This window comes from Megalops cyprinoides, chromosome 25, assembly GCF_013368585.1.
Source record: "Megalops cyprinoides isolate fMegCyp1 chromosome 25, fMegCyp1.pri, whole genome shotgun sequence".
NCBI lineage: Eukaryota > Metazoa > Chordata > Actinopteri > Elopiformes > Megalopidae > Megalops > Megalops cyprinoides.
Window position 1 is genome coordinate 9,724,994 of NC_050607.1, and position 22,875 is coordinate 9,747,868.

The 22,875-nt window shown below is 41.7% G+C and overlaps 1 protein-coding gene across 1 annotated transcript in view; it reads right to left on the bottom strand.

The window, feature by feature from the left end:
* Positions 1-12,106: 12,106 nt before the first annotated feature.
* Positions 12,107-22,875, bottom strand: part of LOC118771693 (antigen WC1.1-like) — a 32,935-nt gene continuing 22,166 nt past the window's right edge. The window contains 16 exon segments of the mRNA XM_036519701.1: positions 12,107-12,216; positions 12,671-12,748; positions 14,531-14,620; positions 15,012-15,089; positions 15,264-15,341; positions 15,504-15,569; positions 15,825-15,896; positions 16,648-16,758; positions 17,013-17,156; positions 17,914-17,985; positions 18,485-18,805; positions 19,095-19,402; positions 20,619-20,955; positions 21,208-21,522; positions 21,769-22,058; positions 22,386-22,719. Of these exon segments, the coding sequence (XP_036375594.1) occupies positions 12,107-12,216; positions 12,671-12,748; positions 14,531-14,620; positions 15,012-15,089; positions 15,264-15,341; positions 15,504-15,569; positions 15,825-15,896; positions 16,648-16,758; positions 17,013-17,156; positions 17,914-17,985; positions 18,485-18,805; positions 19,095-19,402; positions 20,619-20,955; positions 21,208-21,522; positions 21,769-22,058; positions 22,386-22,719 (2,804 nt within the window).

Here is a 22,875-nt window from a genome sequence, read left to right on the forward strand (position 1 = left end):
TCATGATGACCTCCACTGCAAAGCACATGTCAGAGTTTTAGAGCTACTCCTCAATTAGAAACTGAGTTAGGACTGGTAAACTAGGTGAAGCACCTGTCACTGTAAATAAAGCTTTTACCTCCAAGATGAACAGATAACATAGCGCACCTTAAAGACCAAACGCAGGACGTTCAGTTCACTAGGTAACCTTAGTGCACAGCCTGCACATCCCTGATATGTATTACAACCAACATACACTGAACAACAACTGTAATGGTGTGATAGTTATCTTCTCTAAATCACGCCCTTTGTGTAACTTAAATCAGCATAAAAATTAAATGTTCTGTCAAAATTCTGTTGCATAACTTACCAGGTGTCCATTGACAGTGGTGTTACACCTATCTGTCAATGAGTCTCTAGCACACACAAATAAATGCACTTATTTCTTACTTTCTTCCGTGCATGTGCAGAAACCTGTGATCATACAACCAAACACAAAGCAAATGTGCAGTGGTTTTAGTTTAGAGAACATCACCATGTCAGGTGTTACTACCACAAAAAAAGCCAAACTACTTTTCTTTTTCTTGTGAGTACTTTGAAAGTCTAAGAGCAATCAGTATAAGGTACTACACCAAGGCAATGGCTGCATAATAATGTTTGACAGCAACAAAAATTATGTGAGCGATAAATTACTATCTTTTATCAATGATGGATTATTGATGAATATTTATCTTGAATTTGACTTAGCAATGGTGCCCTCTGTCGGTATAACAGTGTACCTGACTAATCAGGTACCTCAGCTCAGACATTGCTGAAATACAGGTGCCCCTTTACTTAATATTTTAGTATTTTTGTATGAACATGTACACATGTACACCAGGTATACAGATGTGTAATTATTTCTTTAACCAAAAAATAATTGTCCTGCTTCTAATAGAACATTTGGAATTGGAACCACTTCATTCCCATGATTTTTCCTTGCTCACTATGACTATTTGGACAAATAATTTATGTTGCACCATTTTTCATTTAATTTCAATTAAGCTGGAAATAGGAGATTTCTATATCACTGACTGGGTTATCTGTTCCTCTAGGAGTTCTTGGGTTGTCTCTGGTATCTCACAAATTTCATGACTTATTTCATTTTCCTATTCAATACATTTCCCCTCTACTTTTTTAGTGGATAATTACTATTACATTACATTATTGGCATTTAGCAGACACTCTTATCCAGAATGACTTACATCAGTTACAGTTTTTTTTTTTTACAATGTTATCCATATCCAACTGGGTATTTACAGAGGCAATTGTGGGTTAAGCATCTTGCCCAAGGGTAGAGCAGCATTGCCCCAGCAGGGAATCAAACTGGCAGTCCTGCTCCTTAACCACTGCGCTACGCTGCTGCCCTATTATCAAGGCTCACACTCGCGTTAACAGATAAATATTTCATCATCCAAAACATACATACTGCAGCGCCTTCCCAACACGGCTGTAGCCCTGTACGGATCCCCTGAGACCATGTTTAAGCATACCTGCAGTGTGCAAGGAGACAGTTCCGATACTGAATCATGTGTATTCCTCAAAAACAGAGCTGAGCTCAATGCACTTGCATGTGGGGAGAGAGCAGCATCAATGGGGTGTGTCTCAGGGGTGTTATTGGGTTCCATTATTAACACCATAAAGAAAAGCGAGGCTACCAGAAGAGCTAGTGCCGCTGGTGGCACATCAATATAACATTTATATTCTGCTATTGGAACATTTGGTGCTTCATGTAGATTCTTCTTTTAGTTCAGAAAACAAACAAGCAAATTAGGCTTTGATGACATTGATGCCACAATTCCCCTGACCCCATCTTTCCTATTAAATATGTATCATTGCCCGCTTCTGTATTACCAACAACAGGCATTCACAGAAATATAAGCATGGTGGGGTTTATTAATGTCAATGTTGTCCAACAGTCTATCTTACAATAAAGTGTGCTGGTAGTGCTAAGCAGAACATTTGTTCATCTAGATAGTGGTACCTAAAAAAAAAACATCCACTGTGCCACATAAGAGAATAACTGTCTCATTTCAGTCTAACCTCTTACCGCCATATGTTGCGTGTGTAAAATATAACACGTGCGAGGTCCTGTTTAACCACTGTTTGATATCCTTACCAGATTGTTCAGATTCTGGTAAGTGACGTTTTGCTGCATTGTGAATGTGTTTGTGCAGGCGGAGTACAGATATAAGTGGAGCAAGACCCACCTTCTATTTCAGTCTTTACCTGGAATCTCAATTGAACACAATGACATACATTTAATGACTAATGCAACATTATGCAATGTGAATAAAACACTTACATGAAGGAAAAGAAAATATACTGATAGTGTTAACAGGTTTTTATCCCTCAGATTCTTTTTGTGTACCCGTTGGGCATTACATTATCAGGGCACAATACCAGCTCACTGTTTGTTTCATGTTCAGGACAAATATTTCTCTCTGCGGATAATAAGATAATATTCCCTGAGAAAATTATGTCAAGGACTTCAACAGTAAAACAGCACTGTGCTTCAATGCAGCTTATTTTAGAAAGGGCTCACACTGAGGGCTTAGGGTGGGTGTGGTTTTATGAACACAGACTTGACTCCAAAACCTTAACTAAAAACCCCCATGATCTTCTGTCACACTTTAGCTCAAGTGAGAAACATGTACATGGCAAATAAACAACAATCATATTTAATACTGTGTTACTTTGACCTGTGTCCATACGTGTTTACATTTACATTTATTCATTCTGGCAGACGCTTTTATCCAAAGCGACTTACATAGATTACAGTTCTTTACAATGTTATCCATTTATACAGCTGGATATTTACTGAGGCAACTGTGGGTTAAGTACCTTGCCCAAGGGTACAGCAGCAGTGTCCCAGCGGGGATTGAACCGGCAACCTTTCAGTTAGAGTTCTGCTCCTTAACCACTATGCTACATGGTATGTTTGGTGTGAGCATTAGGGGATGCCTGTTTCACCTCTGTGCCTCAGACTGAATGATAGACTGCCATCAGGGCTGAGCATGAACAGTGTAGTAGGGATATCATTAAACTTCAGTTTTAAAAAAAATCACAAGCACTTTTGAGAACAAATTTAAAATGGTTACTAATATGCAATGTGTGCACTGTGACCCAATGATAGGTTTGCTACTGGGGAAAGGAGAGGTGTGCAGTAGTTGTAACACAACAGCAGACGTATTTCACACTATGAATTCACCATAACTTATTCTGATGAGGAAACTTAAGGGAATTCAACAACAGAACAGAACAACAGAAGACAGAAAAATTACAAATTACTTTATAGTATGTGACTATGCAAACACTCCTCTATATACCCAGCTAGGTAGCTAATCTGCTAGCCAACAGACCCAGTCAGAAAAACAGCAAACCAAAAAGCCTATCAAAGGTTGGTACACAGTTCAGGTACTCACACAAGTGAAGGGTTGAGTCAATATTCAGGCACTCAGACAAAAAAATGATCATACATGTATAAGAAATCAAAAAGTAGAGCAAAGGCAGCTCAAAAGACAGCAAGCTCTCCCTAACTCTCCATGCCACACAGACCTGCTGCCTTCTTTGGTGTAATGAGAAGGCAACCGCTGCCAGGTGTGCTTAACGAGGTACTGAAAGCCTGGAGGGATTGGAGCCATTGGTCAAGCCATTGCTGTGTTACAGCATACTAATAAATATAATGTACAATATGTGTGTCTCCACAGCACACTTCACAATATACGAACATATTGACAATATATTGAAATAATTGATGTATTTATTTAATTATATGCAGTGCCACTTAACACATTCAAATATACTAGTATTCCAGATATTTTGGATATTCTGTATTTTGCCATTTTTAACATGTTCCTTTTTTGTAAAAATTCACATTCTGACATGCTTACACAGGTGAGAGCCAGCTAAAGCGTACATTGACAGCAACAATAAATCAGCAGCAGGATCTCACTCTGTGCAGTGATTAGATTAACCTTTAAATATGGGGAACAACACATTGGGTAGAACAAAGGGCTCCGTCCTTACTGAGTCCTCCCATCACTTGGGAAAGGTCTGAAGCACTTTCAGTGTGTTGTATGATTACATACAGCGGTGTGCTCACAAGCACAAAAACACAATCTCTCCATTTGATAACTGCTATAAAAGCCTGACCTCTGGGTGCAGCTGAGAGAGATTTGTCTTTGTTGAGGGCCTGATAAGGTGTGTTTGCCATCTGGATTGGACGGAATATAAGAGCCGGAGTTCTCGTCCCAGAGGATCACAGCTGTTTCCTGATCTGCCGCATCACCATGGGGGACGCATTCCAACTCCTTCTGCTCATCGCTGCCCTGGCAGGTAACTCTGACTGCGTGACATCACTGACCGCGTGGTCTCACTGGCTGTGTATCATCGCTGTCTAGGGGTATCACCGACTGTGCAGGATCACTGACTGTGTGGTATCACTGACTTTGTGGTATCACTGACAGTGTATCATCACTGTCTTGAGTAACTTCAATGAAGCACTGCCTCCATTGGTACAGCTTCACTGGATAAAATGTGAATTGACCAGAATCTGTGTCCATTATTATATTTCCTTTCAGTCAGTTCAGCACATAAATTGAAATTCAATTTGTTAATTCATAAGTCTTCATTGAAAATTATGGTTGATTTTCACTTCATTCCCTGAATTTCATTTAAATCTCTGTGATCTAATCTTTGTGTGTTGCCCCACAGGATCCACCACCAGTGAAGACGGAGTCATCTCTGACACCAGCAATGGATGTGAGTTCTGCTGAAACCAGACTATTATGATTTTGGACTAGGCATTCATTTAACAGATTCCCTCATCCAGTGACTTAGAGAACAATAAAACATACAAGCACATTATACAAATGGCATGTCTCTAATACAATGCAACTAGTATCTTAACACACACTCCAGAGGTGTCATTTAATAATACAACAGAACATGGCACAATTTAATTGCAGCAACTAACAGTTTCCAAGCTAGGTGCAATCATAATGTGAAACACTATGGTGACATTTTTCTTCTTGCTCACTGTAACCATTGTGTGAAAATAATTATTAGTCATGTTTTCTGAGTGGGCAGTTGGTTAGGTAAGACGCTGTGTATGAATAGAAAGCCCTACAAGTAAAGTGTGTCTCTCAGATGGACCAACAGATGTGGAAATCACTGGGGTGGACACGGTGACGGTGGGAATACCTTACGGCTTCACCTGTTCGGCCTCCTGTTTTCCCGCCTGCAATTACACCTGGACCACAGACGGGGAGACAGTGCGCGGCAACGAACTGGACATAACCCTCAAAAGCCTGGTCAAGTCTAAGGTCCTGACCTGCACAGCCCAGAACACTGCCTCTGGAAGATCCGCATCAACCAGCAAGACTCTTCACGTGACGGGTATGGGGCTCGCACACTTGCCCAGGACAGTGACCGTAAGGGTAGGAGGGACCGTGAGGCTTAGCGACTATGCTGAAATTTACACCACATACAATTGCACTGAAGTCAGTGTGTCACATTTAGGCAATTACCATTATCAAAGTAGAAAAAATTTCCCCAAAATAACAGCCCTGAACCCCCTTTTTTGGAAGCCAGGCTTTGCCCCTCACTGCATGTTTGCCACTGAAGGAGTACATATAGGCTGTGGGTTCAGAAGTCACTCATGTTGCATGAGAAGCACGTAGTCAACACCATTCCAATAATAGATTGGGAAATATGATGGTGAGTTGATTGGTCATTTTAAATGTTAGGTGCACCCTGTTTGATTGGCAGGCGCTCTTGCAACCAGGTTCTAAAAGGGAGAGTATGTACAGGTGTAAGTGGAATACTGAGACATACTGACATGGCGGCTCACATTCTTTGTTGCAGAGGGACCCTCAAATGTAAAGATCACAGGACCGGGGATACTGATTGCTGACAAGGCTGTGAGCTTTGTGTGTTCGGCCAATTGCTATCCAACCTGCAACTACACCTGGTTTATTAACGGACAACAGGACAGCAGGCAGAACAGCGAAATAGACGTCACGGCTGCGACATGGATGAAATCTGTAAGCCTGACCTGCCAGGCCCAGAACAGTGTTTCTGGGCTCTCTGCCATGGCTTCTGAGACCCTTTGGGTGGCACGTAAGTGGACGACTCATTCATTTCATCTTCAGAGGGTGTACTGAATCTGCTTAGAAATCCACGTTTCATATTTTCCTGCTGGGGTAAACAAAATGGCTGACACACACTCAGAGATTCATGATGTTAAGTTCAATGACAAGTTATCAAAACTGAGCATACTAAGACATGCCATGACCAGAGATTTTAGACACTTTAAACATTTTGGTGAATATTTTAATCTTCATTCCCATTACAATGAAAACAAACACCAGTGAATGTGAAAAGAATACATTTTTGAATATCAGAGGATATGGTGCTTGGCAGTAGGACAAAAAATAAAAATGATTTATTGGCATATATTAATAAATCAGTAAATATTATGTATAAAAATAATAACTAATTGAGTTAACATTAATAAACAGAGAATTTTGTTCTGTGAAATTGTATTTCTCTGTTTGTATTTGCTCACTGTACTTTTGTTGCAATAAACTGGCTGGACCAGATTTCTCCTGACAAGACTAAACTTTTGAGGATGTTCAATGTTTTTTACTGTACCATTTATACCACTAGGACAGATCTTTTTAAAAAGTTTTGAAAACAATATACAGCAAATATGTATTTTTAATGTTCCAGGTGGAGACTTTTTTTCTGAATGAGAAATCAATATGAGATCAATATTTCGTGACTGAGAATAGTTTTTAAGACTGACAAAGCATTTTGTGACCTGCATAATGCTGTGTTTATGTTATGTCTGCTGAGTGTCCAATGAGCTATTTTAGACTATCCTATGCTGTCAATCCAGCCAATCCAGTGTTCATTGATCCTTATGAGCTTCATTGTGTGTCTGTGCATTTCTTTCAGTTGGACCATCCAATGTGCAAATCAGAGGACCTGGCACAGTGGCATTAGGAGTCCAATACAGCTTCGTCTGTTTGGCCTACTGCACTCCTGGCTGTAACTTCACCTGGACTGTTGATGGAGAAACCATGAATGGGGATGAAATAGACCTAACATTCCAACAGCTGGTGAACCCTGAGATTATAACGTGCAAGGTCCAGAATACCCTGTCTGGAAGTACTGTCACAGTGACCAAAAGTCTACAGGTCACAGGTATGTGACATATTCATATACCTGTATTTCAGATAAGCTTGGAGAAAGCCATTCAGAATATACTGCGTGGTTTGTTTGCTTATCTTAGGCAGAAATGGTTTAGCTTTAATGAAAGACAGACTCCAGTGGAATTTTACCTGTTTCTTTGGTCAAAATATTGAAACTGGGTTTATTTGGAAGCAATTTACATTACAGGTTCACACAGATATTAGAAAATGATAGGAGAAAACTTCAATAAAAATAAGATAAATATGCTAAATATCCAGGATTATGACATCAGAAACCCGGGTGTCCATAAAAGTTTTGCTTACACATTAGTTAAGGAGGGCATAAAGGACTTTTCTTTGTTAATTATATGATTTATGTAGCTATTAGTGTAATTAGTATTAACAAGGGTAAGTCTGATGAGTTTTTATCCTGATGTGCTGGTGGGAATCTCCTTACACAACTGAGCATTAACTCTGTCTTTCAAAATATACCATGCCTAAATGAAATTAAAACAAATACATAGCTACAGTGAGTTATGAATAAAATGATGTTATGAATAAAATGTGATATGTGAGAATAATATGCATTATGAAATCTGATATGAAATGTAAACCCTGTTGCCTCTCTCCCTCCAGACCCAATCTCAGTAAGCCCCGCCTCCAGTGCTCTTCCAATTGCAAACAGGCCTTTCACCCTGAAGTGCGCAGGTGTGACCGGACACCCCTTCATACAGTGGCAGAGGAATTTCAACCCTCTGTCCACCAGCAGCAGGGTCAGGCTGTCTGCCAACAACACCACTGTGACCTTTAACCCCCTGCTGCAGTCTGACGGGGGCTTCTTCCAGTGCGTGGCCACAGAGGGCAGTGTGGTGATCCAGAGCACGGGGTACGAGGTGTACGTCAACTGTGAGTATGCGGGATGAATCTGCACTTTGTGCTTCCTTGCCGAGGCTGGGACTGGTGAAATGGGCTGTGGAGACCCCAGCAAAACTAAGCAGTCATGGCAAAATCATGTCAAACAAAATATCGAGCGGCTGCAGTAGACCAGCCACATCGCTTGTTAAATTCACATAATGTGCTGTGCTGATATACATGAGATCAGTGCAGCAGGTCAGGGTTTAAACCTCTCAGGTTATTTTGGATCTGCATGTGCATGTGCAGGTTTGCCGTTTGAAGCCCTCACAGGCCAGTAAGAAATGCAACTCAGCTCACCAAACTCACCAATACATTTTTGCTTTGCTGCAATTTCAACCATAGGGTACCCCATGACGTGGTTTCATAATCATTTTCATAGTTAATTTTGCCAATACAAATCGAGTAATCACAGATTTAGAGAGCAATTCAGTCCAATATTTCCATATAATATAGCTTGTAACATTAGCTAATTCTGTATAAATGTAGAATGTCTTGAAATCTGTTCATATTAACCACTGATGACTTTCAAATTTAATTTTTGGCACACTCATAGACCCCAGTGTGACATCTTTCTGTTGCAGATGGGCCAGTGCAAGCTGGTATTATACAACCCTACGTTGGCCCTGTGGGAAAGGATTTCTACCTGGAGCTGGGGTCGCAAGTTACACTGTTGTGCTCGGCTGACTGCTACCCAGCCTGCAACTACACCTGGACCCTCAACAAGAACAAGGTGGCAACAGGTGGCTCTCTGACTTTCAGCGTGGTGACCTCCGCCGATCTAGGAACCCTCACCTGTGTGGCCAGTAATGCAGTGACGGGCAACTTCAGCACAGCTGAGACCACTCTCAAACTGCCCGGTGAGCCGAGCATGAGCATCTCTGCCAGTTTTATGAGTTTGACCAATGGCAATGTACCCTGAGGATCTGAAACAGTGAAACAAGTGAACAAGTGAAACTATGCTGATGCTAGGCAGATCGATCAATGAGAATCATACAGAATATAGTCTGGAGTTTTGCTTCTAAAACAACAACTGTATAATTCTGTATTTATCTTATGCCATTTTTACATTTTTTGACATAAGATAAATACAGAAGCACAACAAATTTATTGATCGACGTAGCATACCTGCTGTATGTTGTTTTTACATGAAGGCTCATACTTTTGCTCATACTTTTGTTGATACTTTTGTTTACATCAGCTGGACCAGGCAACGTCACCATCTCTGGACCAGACACCGTGGATGTCGGTGTCCAGTCCAGCTTCACCTGTTCTGCAGACTGCTCCCCCTCCTGCACCTACACCTGGACTGTCTACGGCAGGACCATGCAGGGCAGTGAGATAGACGTCACCGTGAACCGTTACGTCAGCTCCGAAGTCCTGACGTGTGAGGCGAGGAACGTCATCTCAGGGAGTACTGCCATGGCCAACGACACCCTACACGTGATAGGTACTGCAAAGCCATTCTTGCCATTTCTGTTATATTTTCTCGCAACCCTGAAAACAAATCTTACGCTCACAAGTCATGGATATGACACTGAAGACTGTATGGAAGTTGTGATTGCTTTGTGTGTGGTGAGTATTTCACCATTTAAAAAGTGACAGAAGAGAATCACTCTGTTTGACAAATTCATCCTCCAGTGAAAGGAATTAGAATCATCAGCTCCAGTTTTGTTTTTATTTTGGTTTACTCTAACCTTTTGCTAAAGTCTTATAGGTTAGACTTAAGACTAAGACTTATAGAAGTCTTATAGTCTTATTGATAGATTTTCATTACTAATTCATGATCATTTCATGCACTAATTTATGATCATTTTATACTGAGAACTATTTTCTCAGCGGCAAGCATTTTGTGTTTGCACTGGATTCTCAATGCACTGGAGTCTCAATGTCAAAATCACATTTTAACATGACAGCATGTGCTAACAGAGACATTGCGACTCCACGTTTTTCTACTGTATTAGGGTGCTCTCCGCCCCAAGTGTGTAGGGCAGAAGCTCTCCAGAGTCCTCCTGGACTCGCTGCTGTGGCTCTTAAGTCATTTCTTCTGATCGCACTCCCCAGCTGAACCCTAACAAAGGCCAGCCTTTTCATCTAAATCAAAGCTCAAGTGGAATTTGCACAGGTGCAAGACATGCCTCGATATGGGATTATGAGACTGTTGACATGAGATTGTTGACGAGATTATTATGAGATTATGGCATCCTTTTTGCTCAGTTTCCTCAATTGGTGCAGCCTTTGTTGAGTAGTAGCTGTGTACCCTTTTACTGTATTGTAGGTCTGCCTGTACACTCTTGTCACTGTTTAAGCCGCACACTTCATTGTAAATCCCTGAGCAAGTTTCTTTTCTCTGTCCTAGATCCTAATTCATGTGGGTGTTGAGAGAACTTTTCTTGAGTGCCCTCACCAGGAAGAAAGCATGCAGTTCTTCACGTATGAATGCGGACAGGGAAAATCTGCACACAGCAAAATCTGCTTTCATTTAGTTTCACCGTTCCTGTATTCACACATGGCAAACTCCAAAATCACAAGACTTTCTTTAGAAATTCAGTAACAGTTTTTTTCCCCCATTTCTAAAAACCTAAATACAATGAAAGCATGATTTGACAATGTTATGCATGTGTTATTCAAGTTGTTCTTGAGAAGAACATTGTTTTCAAGACATTTTAACTTTATTGTTGTGGATGCTAATGTTGTATTGCTAATATATGAGTGTTTTGCATATGAATGTCTCAATGGCTGTTGTAATCAATATCAAAATAATTAATGCCCAGCTTTTGCTCTATAAAAATGTTCTAATCAAAGTTAAATTTATTTTTTTTGCACAGAAAAAAATAATTTGTCTATTTTCTGTGTGTGTTGTATGTTCTGTAGTAATACAATGTGTTCAGTGACACATTATTGTATAAAATTTACATTTCCGGCTGCAGGTAATTTCATTGTTCTGAGGTTAACCGTACTGAAGTGATTTTATTTCTGCTCACCTTATTTTGAACCTCCTGAAAGTTGCATGTGCTGGATTTTCATTGTATACTCAAGACAAAAATATCAGGCAAATAAAATTGTTTGATTTATTTTTATATGTTTTTATATAATTTATTAGCTTATATAATTTATAAGTTATTTTATATGTTATCTTCAGGACTTTATACTGATTATGTACTAATTAACTTAGGTTTCATAAGCTCTTGGGGAGGAAGTGAAGATTGTCAGAAAAGGCTTAAACCATTAACCAAAGTTAAACCATTGAGACCCTAGGCTTGGTCACATGATATGTAGCACAGTGATAAAAGCACAATGAGATTTATTTTTTATCTAATGTGATTTTATTTGAAAATGAATTGTACATATTCTGCATAAACATTCAAAATTGATATCTGAAGTAGAACATTCCATTGTCATGGTATAAAAATCATCATAAATCCAAAAAAGCACAAATGATAACATTTAATTGAGCACAGCCAAACAAGAGTTTTACATATGATAACCATGAAGTCAAGATGAGCATGGAAAAACAAAGGATCCACCACCAAATTTACATTTTTCCCTACCTATGAAGCACTGGTCGCCTTTTCATTGTTAATTACTCATGTGCATTTATTGGGAAAATCATATTTTGATTTGAGTTTTCATTTCAGAGGCATGACTTTTCTGGAGCAGATTTTTTGTATGAAAACACTGGGGTGGAATACTGAAGCCTTTAAAAAATATTACACAATCCCTATAACTGGAACCAAAATATGCTGAAATTTAAGAAAACACAAAGTTGCTTGTGAGCTATCACCTCCAACTGTTTACAAATGCAAAGGAATAGGACAAAAGGCTGAAAGAACTACATTGATTTCATTAAAAGGAAATACAAAATTACTGTGAGGCTTTGGAAGTGACAACAGCAATGTACAATCATCTTTATCTGGCTGCTAAGCGTGGAATTGCCTCAGTCTGTGGGTGGGGCCATCCTCAAACGAAACTGTCACTCAAGCTACCTCACCAAAGTCCTGTGGCTCCTCCCCCACATCATCATAGTCAGGCCCATCAGGGGCCGGGAGTCTCTCCTCAGGGGACAGTGTGGCCAGGACTCTCCCCGCTGCAGGGACAGAGTAAGGGACACAGGCTAGAGACACGCAGGGCAGTTATGCACAGGTACAAGAACAGGGCAAGGAACCGTGAAAGAAAAGCAGCTCCCTGTTTCACAACCTGTAACAGTGAATTAAGTGTCTGTGATGAGTAGTTAAGCATCTGTCAAAAACCACACAGACAGAGCTAAAGCTGAGTGACTGTTATAAACCTCACACAGGGAGTGACGTGGTGCAGCGAGTAGTGACACCAGACACAGACAGTGAAGAAAGCAGCCGCTCCTCAGCACACGTCTTGTGAGTTTGCAGATTAACAGTGACTATGTATGTGCTTAAGTTCCTAATTTACGAGAACAACACAAATGTTAACAAAGTTCTGAACACCAGCTGCATGCAACATTGTAAAGGTTTCATTGAACAGTGATGTTCCTTCATGCTAATTCTCATCTGTGGAGAGACACTGACCTGCCACAACGTCTGCACTCTGCCCCATGCTCATAACATCATCATAGTACTCTGTGGTGTCCCCTGTCCGCACACCTCCTTAAACAGAAACACAGCATTGATGCAAGTTTGGGAAGAATACAAAATAACTATTACTAGTACTAGTACTACTTGCAAAAATGATATTCTTCCAGAACACCCTGTCTATAATGTGCACTACTGGTAAAGTGAACTCACTTGACAAGTTGCTTGCAGTCTGATAGATTGGAACAACAACATCATAGTTCTCTGGTGTGTCCTCTGTCGTCAGCTCTCCTGAACCAGACATATTAAAACAGTATCTTCTGATTAGTGGACCGTTGTCACTACAGATATTGTATGAGAAAATGGATCATTGTTTGAAGCATAAATATATATAAAAAAAAAAAAAAAACTGGCAGACTACCTGGACTCTGCTCAGTGGCGACGACATCATCATAATGCTCGACTCCCTCTGCTTGTATGTCTCCCAGTTAAGCAGGGTTACACTTGCACAGAGACACAGAGAAAGACAGACACAGACACACACACACACACACACACACACACACACACACACACACAATCATCCCACACACACACAGACAGAAAGTGAGTGCAACAGACAATGTGGTGAGAAACACAGGCGATGGAAAGATATGTTTATGCGTAGGAAAATAAATGTGAAATAACAAAAACTTGTGCAGTCTCCAGGACCCTGCAGTAACCTTTACAATGCTATCAAGCCATTTCCAATTTATTATAAACTACTTTTAAAACTCCACCAGTGTCCGTATTTGCCTACTGTAAAGGCATAGAATAGCTCCCTCTTGCGCAAGGAAGACAGTACATATAGGAAAGTCTGAGAGGAATAACATGAGAGGCTCCTTTCCCTGTTCAAAACTATCATTTTTTGCAATGATGTTCTTAGTCTTATATAAGAATATACAGTATATTTGATACGAATACATAATTTCTCAAAGCTTATCATACCAGTATCGGAATAATTACTGGCAAGCCATTTTGCTGTTTTGTACATGTTCATTGTTCACATTGTCTGACTGACCAAGACTGACCAATTTCATTTTTATGCAGAAATAGGTTACTGTAATATGTTTCTTTTGCACAGTAACATATTTTCAAATTATAACAGCACAATAAGACTTTTTATTGATTATGATTTTATTTGAAAAATCATGGCATACATAATGCAAAAACATTCAAAGTAGATATTTTACATTCAAAAGACCACTGTCGTAATGACAAAAATTATTACAAAATTCTTCAAAAAAGCAGAAATAATGTGAAATTGAGCAAAAAAGGTATTTTGCATACTTTACTTAATTTTAAAAGTTGAACGCAGATAAATGAAGGATCTATAATTGTTCTCAACTCTGCAGTACATCTTTTCATGGTTAGTTGCTCATATGCATTTAAAGTTAAGTTGTGTATGAATTTCAGAGAGGCACAATTTCCCTGTAGGAAGTTTTTTCTGTGGAAACACGGCAGTTTTCTGTGGTTTGACATGAATGGCATAACATTGAATGACATGAAACATTTCAAAAAATTTCATACAATCTCTACAACATGAAGCAAAATATGCTGCGATTTGAGAAGAATACAGAGTAACAAGTGAATAATACATTCCCTTCCTCCAGCTTTATCCAAATTCAAAGAAACAGACAAACACAGCACGAAAAAATAAAACTTGTTTTGTAAAAAGGAAACACACAATTACTGACTTTGGAAGTGACACTAGCAATGTACATTCACCTTTATCTGGCTGCTGAGCATGGAATTGTCTCAGTCTGTGGGTGGGGTTTATCCCCAGACAAAACTGTCAGTCAAACTATGGCTCCCCACTTCTGTGGCTCCACCCCACATCATCATAGACAGGCCCATGGGGAGCTGGGAGTCCATCCTCTGGAGACAGTGTGGCCAGGACTCTCCCCACTGCAGGGACAGAGTAAGGGATAGAGTAAGGTCCCTGTTTCATAATCTGTAGCAGTGATTTAAGCATCAGTAAAAAATGAAGTGTCTGTCAAAAACCACACAGACAGAGCTTCAGATGAGTGACTGTTACAAACCTCACACAGGGAGTGATGTGGTGCAGCAGGTAGTGACACCAGACACAGAGAGGCAATATAGAAAGCAGCCGCTTCTCAGCACAAATGAGGTTTGCAGATAAACAATGACTATGTACTTGATTTAAACAAGCAGAATTCCACTTCCTCAGTCACAGGTCTAACACAAATGTGAAGACAGAGCTCTGAGTGCCAACAGCACACAACATTGAACAGTGATGTTCATTCATATTAATTCTCATCTGTGGAGAGACACTGACCTGCCACAACGTCTGCACTCTGCCCCATGCTCATAACATCATCATAGTACTCTGTGTTGTCTCCTGTCAGCACACCTCCTTAAACAGAAGCACAACATTGATGCAAGTTCAGGAGCAATGCAGAAGAACTACTACCACTGCGCTGAGTTGGTGAGACCCCAAAAAAAAAAAAAAAAATTCTGAGCAAACAGTAATTTTTGTACTCGCAATAATGATATTTTTCCAGACAACTCTGAATGATAATCAACTCACTTGTCAAATTTCCTGCAGTCTGATTGATGGTAATGACATCATCATATTTCTCGAGCGTGTCCTCTGTCATCAGCTCTCCTGAGCCAGAGAAATTGGGAATTAGCAATATAAACTGGGAAATAGCAATATGTCATTATGGTAATTCCATGACAAAATGGATTATTATTTTCAGTATAAAAGAAACAGGTGTGATGACAATTTTAAAAAGCTTAATGAAGAAAATCATGTCTGCCAGGCTACCTTGACTCTGCTCGATGATGATGACATCATCATAATCCTCACCCCCCTCTTCTCTCCCAGAATCGCCTGAATGAAAGAGATCTAAACTCAAAGCTCATCACAACAGCACTGGGAAATACTGCACCGTGTCTCTGCACTCCACTAACACAGCCTGAAACTACATGGTGAAATGTAACCCAGACAAATCTCAAACTGCAGTGTGTTATTGTGTCTTGATTTGACACAGCATGTCCTCACATCCCAATGAGTGTGTCATGCAAGGCCCCTCTCTCCATCACTACCTCCCCGATCCACTCAGAGACCCAAACAGCTCATCCATACCTGACATGGCGTCTGCTTCACCGTCCCCCATGTCTTCATACCCAGAGTGTAAATCCTCAGAAAGGACACTTCCTGTGAACGGCAGAGAAGGGCTATAATGTCTGTGGTCAGACAGCTGTCCCCCGTTTGTGTGTTTCCCAGGTAAGCAGGAGTGAATCAGCACAAGTACAGTTGCACACATACAGAAACACTCATGTACATGAATGTACCCACCCACACATGCGCTCTCTCTCCCTCACACTGTACCCAAAACTTTCCCACACACACACAGACACACAGACGTTAACTGTCACCGCTGATCATGTGCATCCTCTCCCCCCGTGCTGTACAGACATGTTTCTCTCTCCTCCTCCTGCAAGGTTACAGCACTGAAGCTGCGGGAGACTCGTGTGGTTTCTGTACCATGATCACATGACTAGAGGCAGACGCACGGCAGTTAGAATACGGCTCTACACACCCACCCTATTGATTCTTATCTGCACGATGGATCAATTCCAATGCACCTGCCTGACTGATTTTTATCTGCGGGACGGATCCTCTGCAAACCCTGATGAGTAAAATGCACCCATACCAGAATGGTGCTGTGCTGCTCTGCAGTATTCAGAGTTTGAAGAGTACAGCAGCAGTGGCTCTTCCTCCTGTCTGTGTCTGGCAGCACTATCTGCCTGTTCTGAGATCAGTTTGAGTGTGCGAGTGAGTGGCTGTGAGACAGAAAGTGTCATTTGTGAGGTGCCACATGGTCAGCTGTTGTGTTGTAGTGTGTTGTAGGGAGGTGATTGACTACCTGTGAATGATACCCATAAGGATTAATTTTTGGACTCACCCCCCTGGGAGACTCTGTATGTTGCCTTTCTTGCCTCTTTGTGTTCGATGTCCTCGTAGATGGCCTCATATATGGGGTCTGGATTCCTCTGGGACAGGTCTGTGGGAGCGGCTACAGAGAGACACACAGACTTCTCAGGTCACAAAGAACCAGCAAAAAAACACACAGGTGGTGTCCAACAGTGGAGCTCTGACTTCATAAGAGAAGGACATCACTGAAGCTGATGCATCCAGGATACTCTGTTATTTCCCAATTATGAGACCAATATTGTGTCATTTCTCTTTGATTCCTTCAAACGTGTTTCTTTTTTTAAGATTGAATGACCAAGTCATTGGCATGATAGAATCAGATCCATCCAGCCTTACCTCTCTTCAGTGCCCTCCTCCGGGACACCTGCACAAACAGCAGAGCCAGCAGCAGGAACAGCAGAGTCCCCAGCACCAGGAAGATCACAGCTGGGATGGAAATACCTGATGGGGGCTGGGTCACTTCGGTACATTTCGGCTCTCCTGGTTGGGGGGGGGGGGGGGGGGTGTGCTGTGAGTTTGTGTAATTATAACAAATACCTGGAGAATCAGTGGTTTTAAAACTTGGTCCTGGGGAGCCCCTGTATATGCTGGTTTTTATTACAGCCAAAAATGTTGATAACATGTTTTTGGGTTCTTCCATAATTTTTCTCTTAATATTATTTTAACCAAATGAAAGAATTGAACAAAACCTATCATAGCAGGGGGTCCCCAGGACCAACCTTGAGAACCTCTGCAATATGCCATTCAAATACAGTGCTAACACATCATGTGAGTAAACCTCCATACATATAGTTACGTATAATAAGCTTGAAGTACACATCCACATATACAAAAAAATATACGTAAGGGTGATAAAAGATCAGGGTTAGGCAGGGGGCTGAGACGTAGCATGAAGAGCTGTCTGTGACAGAAGATGGCCAGCGTCTCTGCTGTCCTGACTGCAACAGGAAGCTTGCTGCACCACACAGAGGCAGAGACAGACAGAGGATGCAGCCTGCATGCAAGTATACAGAGAGTAGGGGACAGTTAAGCGTCTCAAAGAAGCTAAAGAAAGCTAGCTGGTGTGCAGGGTCTAACCATCAGCGTCTGACATATGAGATTCACAGATTTGAATGTTTAACTGCCATTGCACAGTTCCTGGGGCTGGCCAGCCTCAGCTCTGGAACGGAGCAGCTGGGTCACTCATTCACTTTGCCTGAGAGACTCTGGGAAATCGCTGGTGTGGTTCTGAACTCACCTGTCTGCTGATTCACCTGGGTCTTCTTCCACTTACGCAATGTCTCCAAGCTGGGAACTTTCCTCTTGCGACCTTCAGATGGAAAAGCCCCATTTTAGAAATTTATCATTTGACAACAAAAGACACACATCAGACAGAATTACAGCAAATATCAAGCTGAAAAAAGCAAATATAAAAACGTTAGTCAAAATACAGTGCGTAATTTTATATATTTATAGATTTTATAGATTTAATGAAGCCACTTCACCTTAAATCATAATAGTGATGTAAATAGTACCCGACAATGATCTATGAAATGTTCACTTTCATCAGACCACTCTTTATATTATTTTTATCATTATAATATATGATATAATAAATATTATACTGACTTAAAATCAGCTGAGATATGGCAGCATTCACTAATGGAGAGCTGCCACAGCAGGACAGGTCCATATTGACATTTTGAATAAATGATTGCTCAAAAGTATCGAAAAAGCACTGAAACATTCTTTCTTGCTGGTTAAAGTTGTACAACAACTGCTCAATAAGAACATTGTGTCCCTGGTGTTGGGACAGCTGGTGTCTTTACCTGTGCAGGTGATAACAGCCACCTCATTGGGACTGCAATCGTTTTGACCCCAAGGTGAAGACTGGCACTGCCAGAGGGAAGTGTCATGAGGACGGCAGTGCACGTTGTCCAACCATCGAGGAGCATCCGGTGGCAAAGAGGTGGTTCCGTCTTGAAAACCTACAGCGTCCCCACAGCCCAGCTGGCGGCAGATCACTTGAGCTGTATCTGGCACCATGTCATTCATACACACACTCCCCCAGGTGCCGTTGTAGAAGACTTCTGCCTGCCCCTCACAACCCTCTGTGTTTTGTGTCATTCCCAGTCTGAGCTGCTTGAATTCTGTCACAATGAAGTGAAGCATATCAAATGCACAACTCCACTCTGACTGAGTTGTCTTGTCCATAAAATAACAACGCTAACATCATTACAAGTTACAATGAAAGCAGGCATCCCGTGGAAAATTTCACATTTTGAAAATTTTGCAACACCATATTTAGGTATTTATTCAAAGAGAAATCAGTGCTCATTTAATAGGTGAGATAAACCTAATTAACTGAGAGGTCATTTAAACTAGCATACACAGTGGGTCCCCAGGACCAGGACTGAGAAACACAGAGGTTTTTTGTACCTGAGCAAATGATCCCTACATCCTTTTGGTGTCCACAGTTGTGTTGTCCCCACTCTGCTGAGGGACACTCCCGCAGGGACGTCTCGTTCCCCACGCAGCCCACCTCATCCAGCCAGATGGCTCCAGTTCCTGGCCTGTAGGGGGAGGGTGAGGGGACACTGAGGGCCGTCCCACACCGGAGCTGCCTGCACACCACCTGAGCATCCTCCAGGTCCCAGGAATCACCACACACCGTACCCCAGGAGCCCCTGTGGAACACCTCCAGCCTTCCAGCACAGTCCCCCCCTCCCCCCACCAGCCTGAGGGACCTGTGGTCTGAGAGAGAGAGAGAGAGAGAGAGAGAGAGATGTAGGAGAGCAAGAGAGAAAAAGAGTCAAATGCTGAGAGAGACAAACAGAAAGTTGGAGTAGAGGAAAAAACTCGAACTCACACATGAGTACAAATACAACATTGTGTACAGAACAGCAACACAGAAATATAATGGAGGGGGTTCTAATACTTATGATCAACTTCCAAACCCTCTGTTGCATACTCAAGGATTCTGTGTTGTAAGAAGAACATAAGAATTCATGTTGACATTTAGGCCTTTTGACCTCTCTGATGTTTATACCACAAAATATCTTTACTTAACTGTTTGAAATGTCTGACGTGACATAACATGTTTGCCAAACCAAATAAGTGTCACAACTCAGGCAGGGACTCAAGCGCAGACAGCGGAATGGGTGCACCAAGCGAAGTATAATAAGCCGATACGGGGAATCCAGAAAACGAAGTCAAAAAACAGGCAAAGTCGGAAAACCAGAAAAACGCGGCTAACAGTACCAAACAGATCCAAAAACACGGTCGAGGGAAACAGGCAAGATCGGGAAAACAGGCTGGCAGGCAGAACAGGAAAAATAGCTTGTAGCGAAACAGATAACTGAGACGAACTAGCAACGAGACAAGAAACAAACGGGGAATATATAGGGCAAGGCAGATGACAAGATGGGATGCAGGTGTGCAGGCAGGCAGGTAGAGACAATCAGGTGGGCGGAGAACGGGGCAGGGCTAGAACACAAGGAAAAACAAAAGCACATGGACAGGGAAAAGAAAACAACCGGCTAAGACGCCGCAGTCATGACAATAAGAACTTGTGAGAAGAGTCCCAATAATATTCAGTCTTCTTGTAAGACTTACTTTAACAAAGCATCTATGTTTGCTATGAACTTATTTTTACCATCATGTCAGGGATTGTGGAAACATGGCACAACATTTTTTTTAATGAAACACTTTGTAAATATTTCATTGTATCACGTTTTACTGATCTGTGCTAAAACACTTTCAGGTACAGGGAATAATAAAACATGGCACCTTCAGAGACTCAGCCAATCACTAACACTAGTAATAAAATAATTACTACAGATTTCATTTGGAGCTCAGCCCCTTACACTTATACAATAACAATCATTGTATTGTAAAATATTTGTATGATGAAGTAAGTTGTGTGGCTTTACTGTTGAAGTGCTTGGTAATGATGAGGTTCACCCTCTGTACTCACTGGAGCAGATGATGGACACCTGCTGGCTGGAACTACAGGTGAGTGTGTGAGGAGCACCGCAGTTCCCCAGGTGAGACTCCGCACCAGAACACCTGAACCCTGTGAGGCAATCATCCCTGTTCCTCCTCCCAGATGGAGAGGAGCTTTGGACCTGCTCAGCTGAGCCACAGCCCAGCTGTCTGCACACTACTGAGGTCTCATTGAAGCCCCAGGTGTCCAGGAGAACTCTCCTCCAGGTCTGCTGGTAGTACACCTCCACCTGGCCTTCACATCCATTCTCTCCAACCAGCCTCACCTGCCCATCAAGATCTGAAGAGTTTGATCCTGCAGAGAGTACAATCAGTCAATCAATGTGCTTTGACTTAAAATAGATGTTAATTTGCACTGTAAAATTAAATGTAAAGACAAACTGGACTTCTTTATTGCAGAGTTGTTTGACAACTTCACATGTGTTAAACAGTTCCAAAACACAAATCACACCCAGCCCCTGCTCCCACAAACCCCCGCCTTTCTACAGCCAATGGTCACATGCAGCATGTGCACATATATGTCTAAACAAACCATAACAATGCTCACCAGAGCAGACGACTCCTGCATCTTGTGCATGCGAGCATGCAGCTCGATTCCAGGAAGAGACAGTGCACAGTGACAGGCGTGGCTCACTCCCTTGGCACTCAAACACATCAGTCCAGATTGGCCCACTCCCCTCTCCAAACCAGGCCTGTCCCAGGATTGCCACTGCTGTCCCACAACCCAGCTGCTGACAAAGGACAGTGGCGGCTCTCATATCCCAGCATGCATCACACACCGAGCCCCACTCACCGCTGTACTGCAGCTCCACTCGACCAGAGCAGGAGTCTGAACCATTCATCAGCCTGAATTTACTGTACCCTGCATACAGAAGAGGATTGCTAGCTCCAGGTTATACATACAAACACAAATACAGTCAGTCTACAGTGTCTAGATTGTGACAAAAATGTTATGGATGCAGATAGACAAAACTGCAAAGTAATGACATTTTTGTATGTTTTCATGCATAACTGGGTCTCCAAATGATGATAGTATAATTCATTATGGCAACAAAAATCATCAACATAATCCATGTAAAAATAAGTTTTGAGAACAAGGAGCACTTACCAAAACACATGACTCCCACATCTTGCTTATGAGAGCAGCTCTCATTTTGTATGGATGATCTTGGACAGTCGATGAGTTGGGACTCATTACCTTTACACTGAATCTCCTCTGACCACACCTGACCCTCCCCCTCTCCAAATGCAGCTGCCTTCAGCACCTCTGCAGGTCCCGCGCACCCCAGCTCCCGACACACAACCTCTGCGTCCCTCTGGTCGAACACAGCGTCACACATTGTGTCACCATTCAAGAACTCTACTCTCCCAGAGCACTGGTGAGGCCCCCCAACCAGCCTGGGACCTAAGCAAGAAAACAACATTCACACCAATAATGTCCAACAATGAATTTGTTACATTTTAAATACATATTAATTGTATGTACTATAAATATCTATAATTTCTATAATCTATAATATCTATAATTCATGTTATAACAATTAAATATACATACATAAAAATAGTAATACCAGATAACACCAGGAATAATGAAAATAATAATCATCACCATAACACTTCTCTTCTTTTCTCTGATCCTATTCCTCATTATAGCATCTTTCTCACACAGTCATAAGTCTCATAAAGTTCCCTCCAAAGTTCCTAAGCAGTAAACATTTAACGAGCTGACCAAACAAACCTGAGCAGATGACGCCGGCATCCTTTTCAAGATTACAGAGGTCTGTGTCTACACCCCACCTAAATGATATACAGTCCTTCAGCTTGGACTCTGACCCTTTGCAGGACAGTCTTGTCATCCATATTCTCCCAGAACCCTTTCCAAAATGAGCTGTGATTGGTGTTTTCACAGCTTCCTGACACCCCAATTCTCTGCACACCACTGCAGCTTCCTTCATATCCCAGCCATCATCACACACTGTCCCCCACTGTCCATCGTGATGAAGCTCCACCCTCCCAGCACAGGGACTGCCACCATTCACCAGCCTCACATCACCCCTACCTGGAGATACAGGCAGAGACAGAGGCCATTTTGTGTACCACTTATGATACATAACAAACCTTTACATTAATATTGGCAATGTATGCAAAATATCATACAGCATAACGTGCATTTACATTTACGGTCACCTTGCAGACGCTCTTAACTACAGCAACA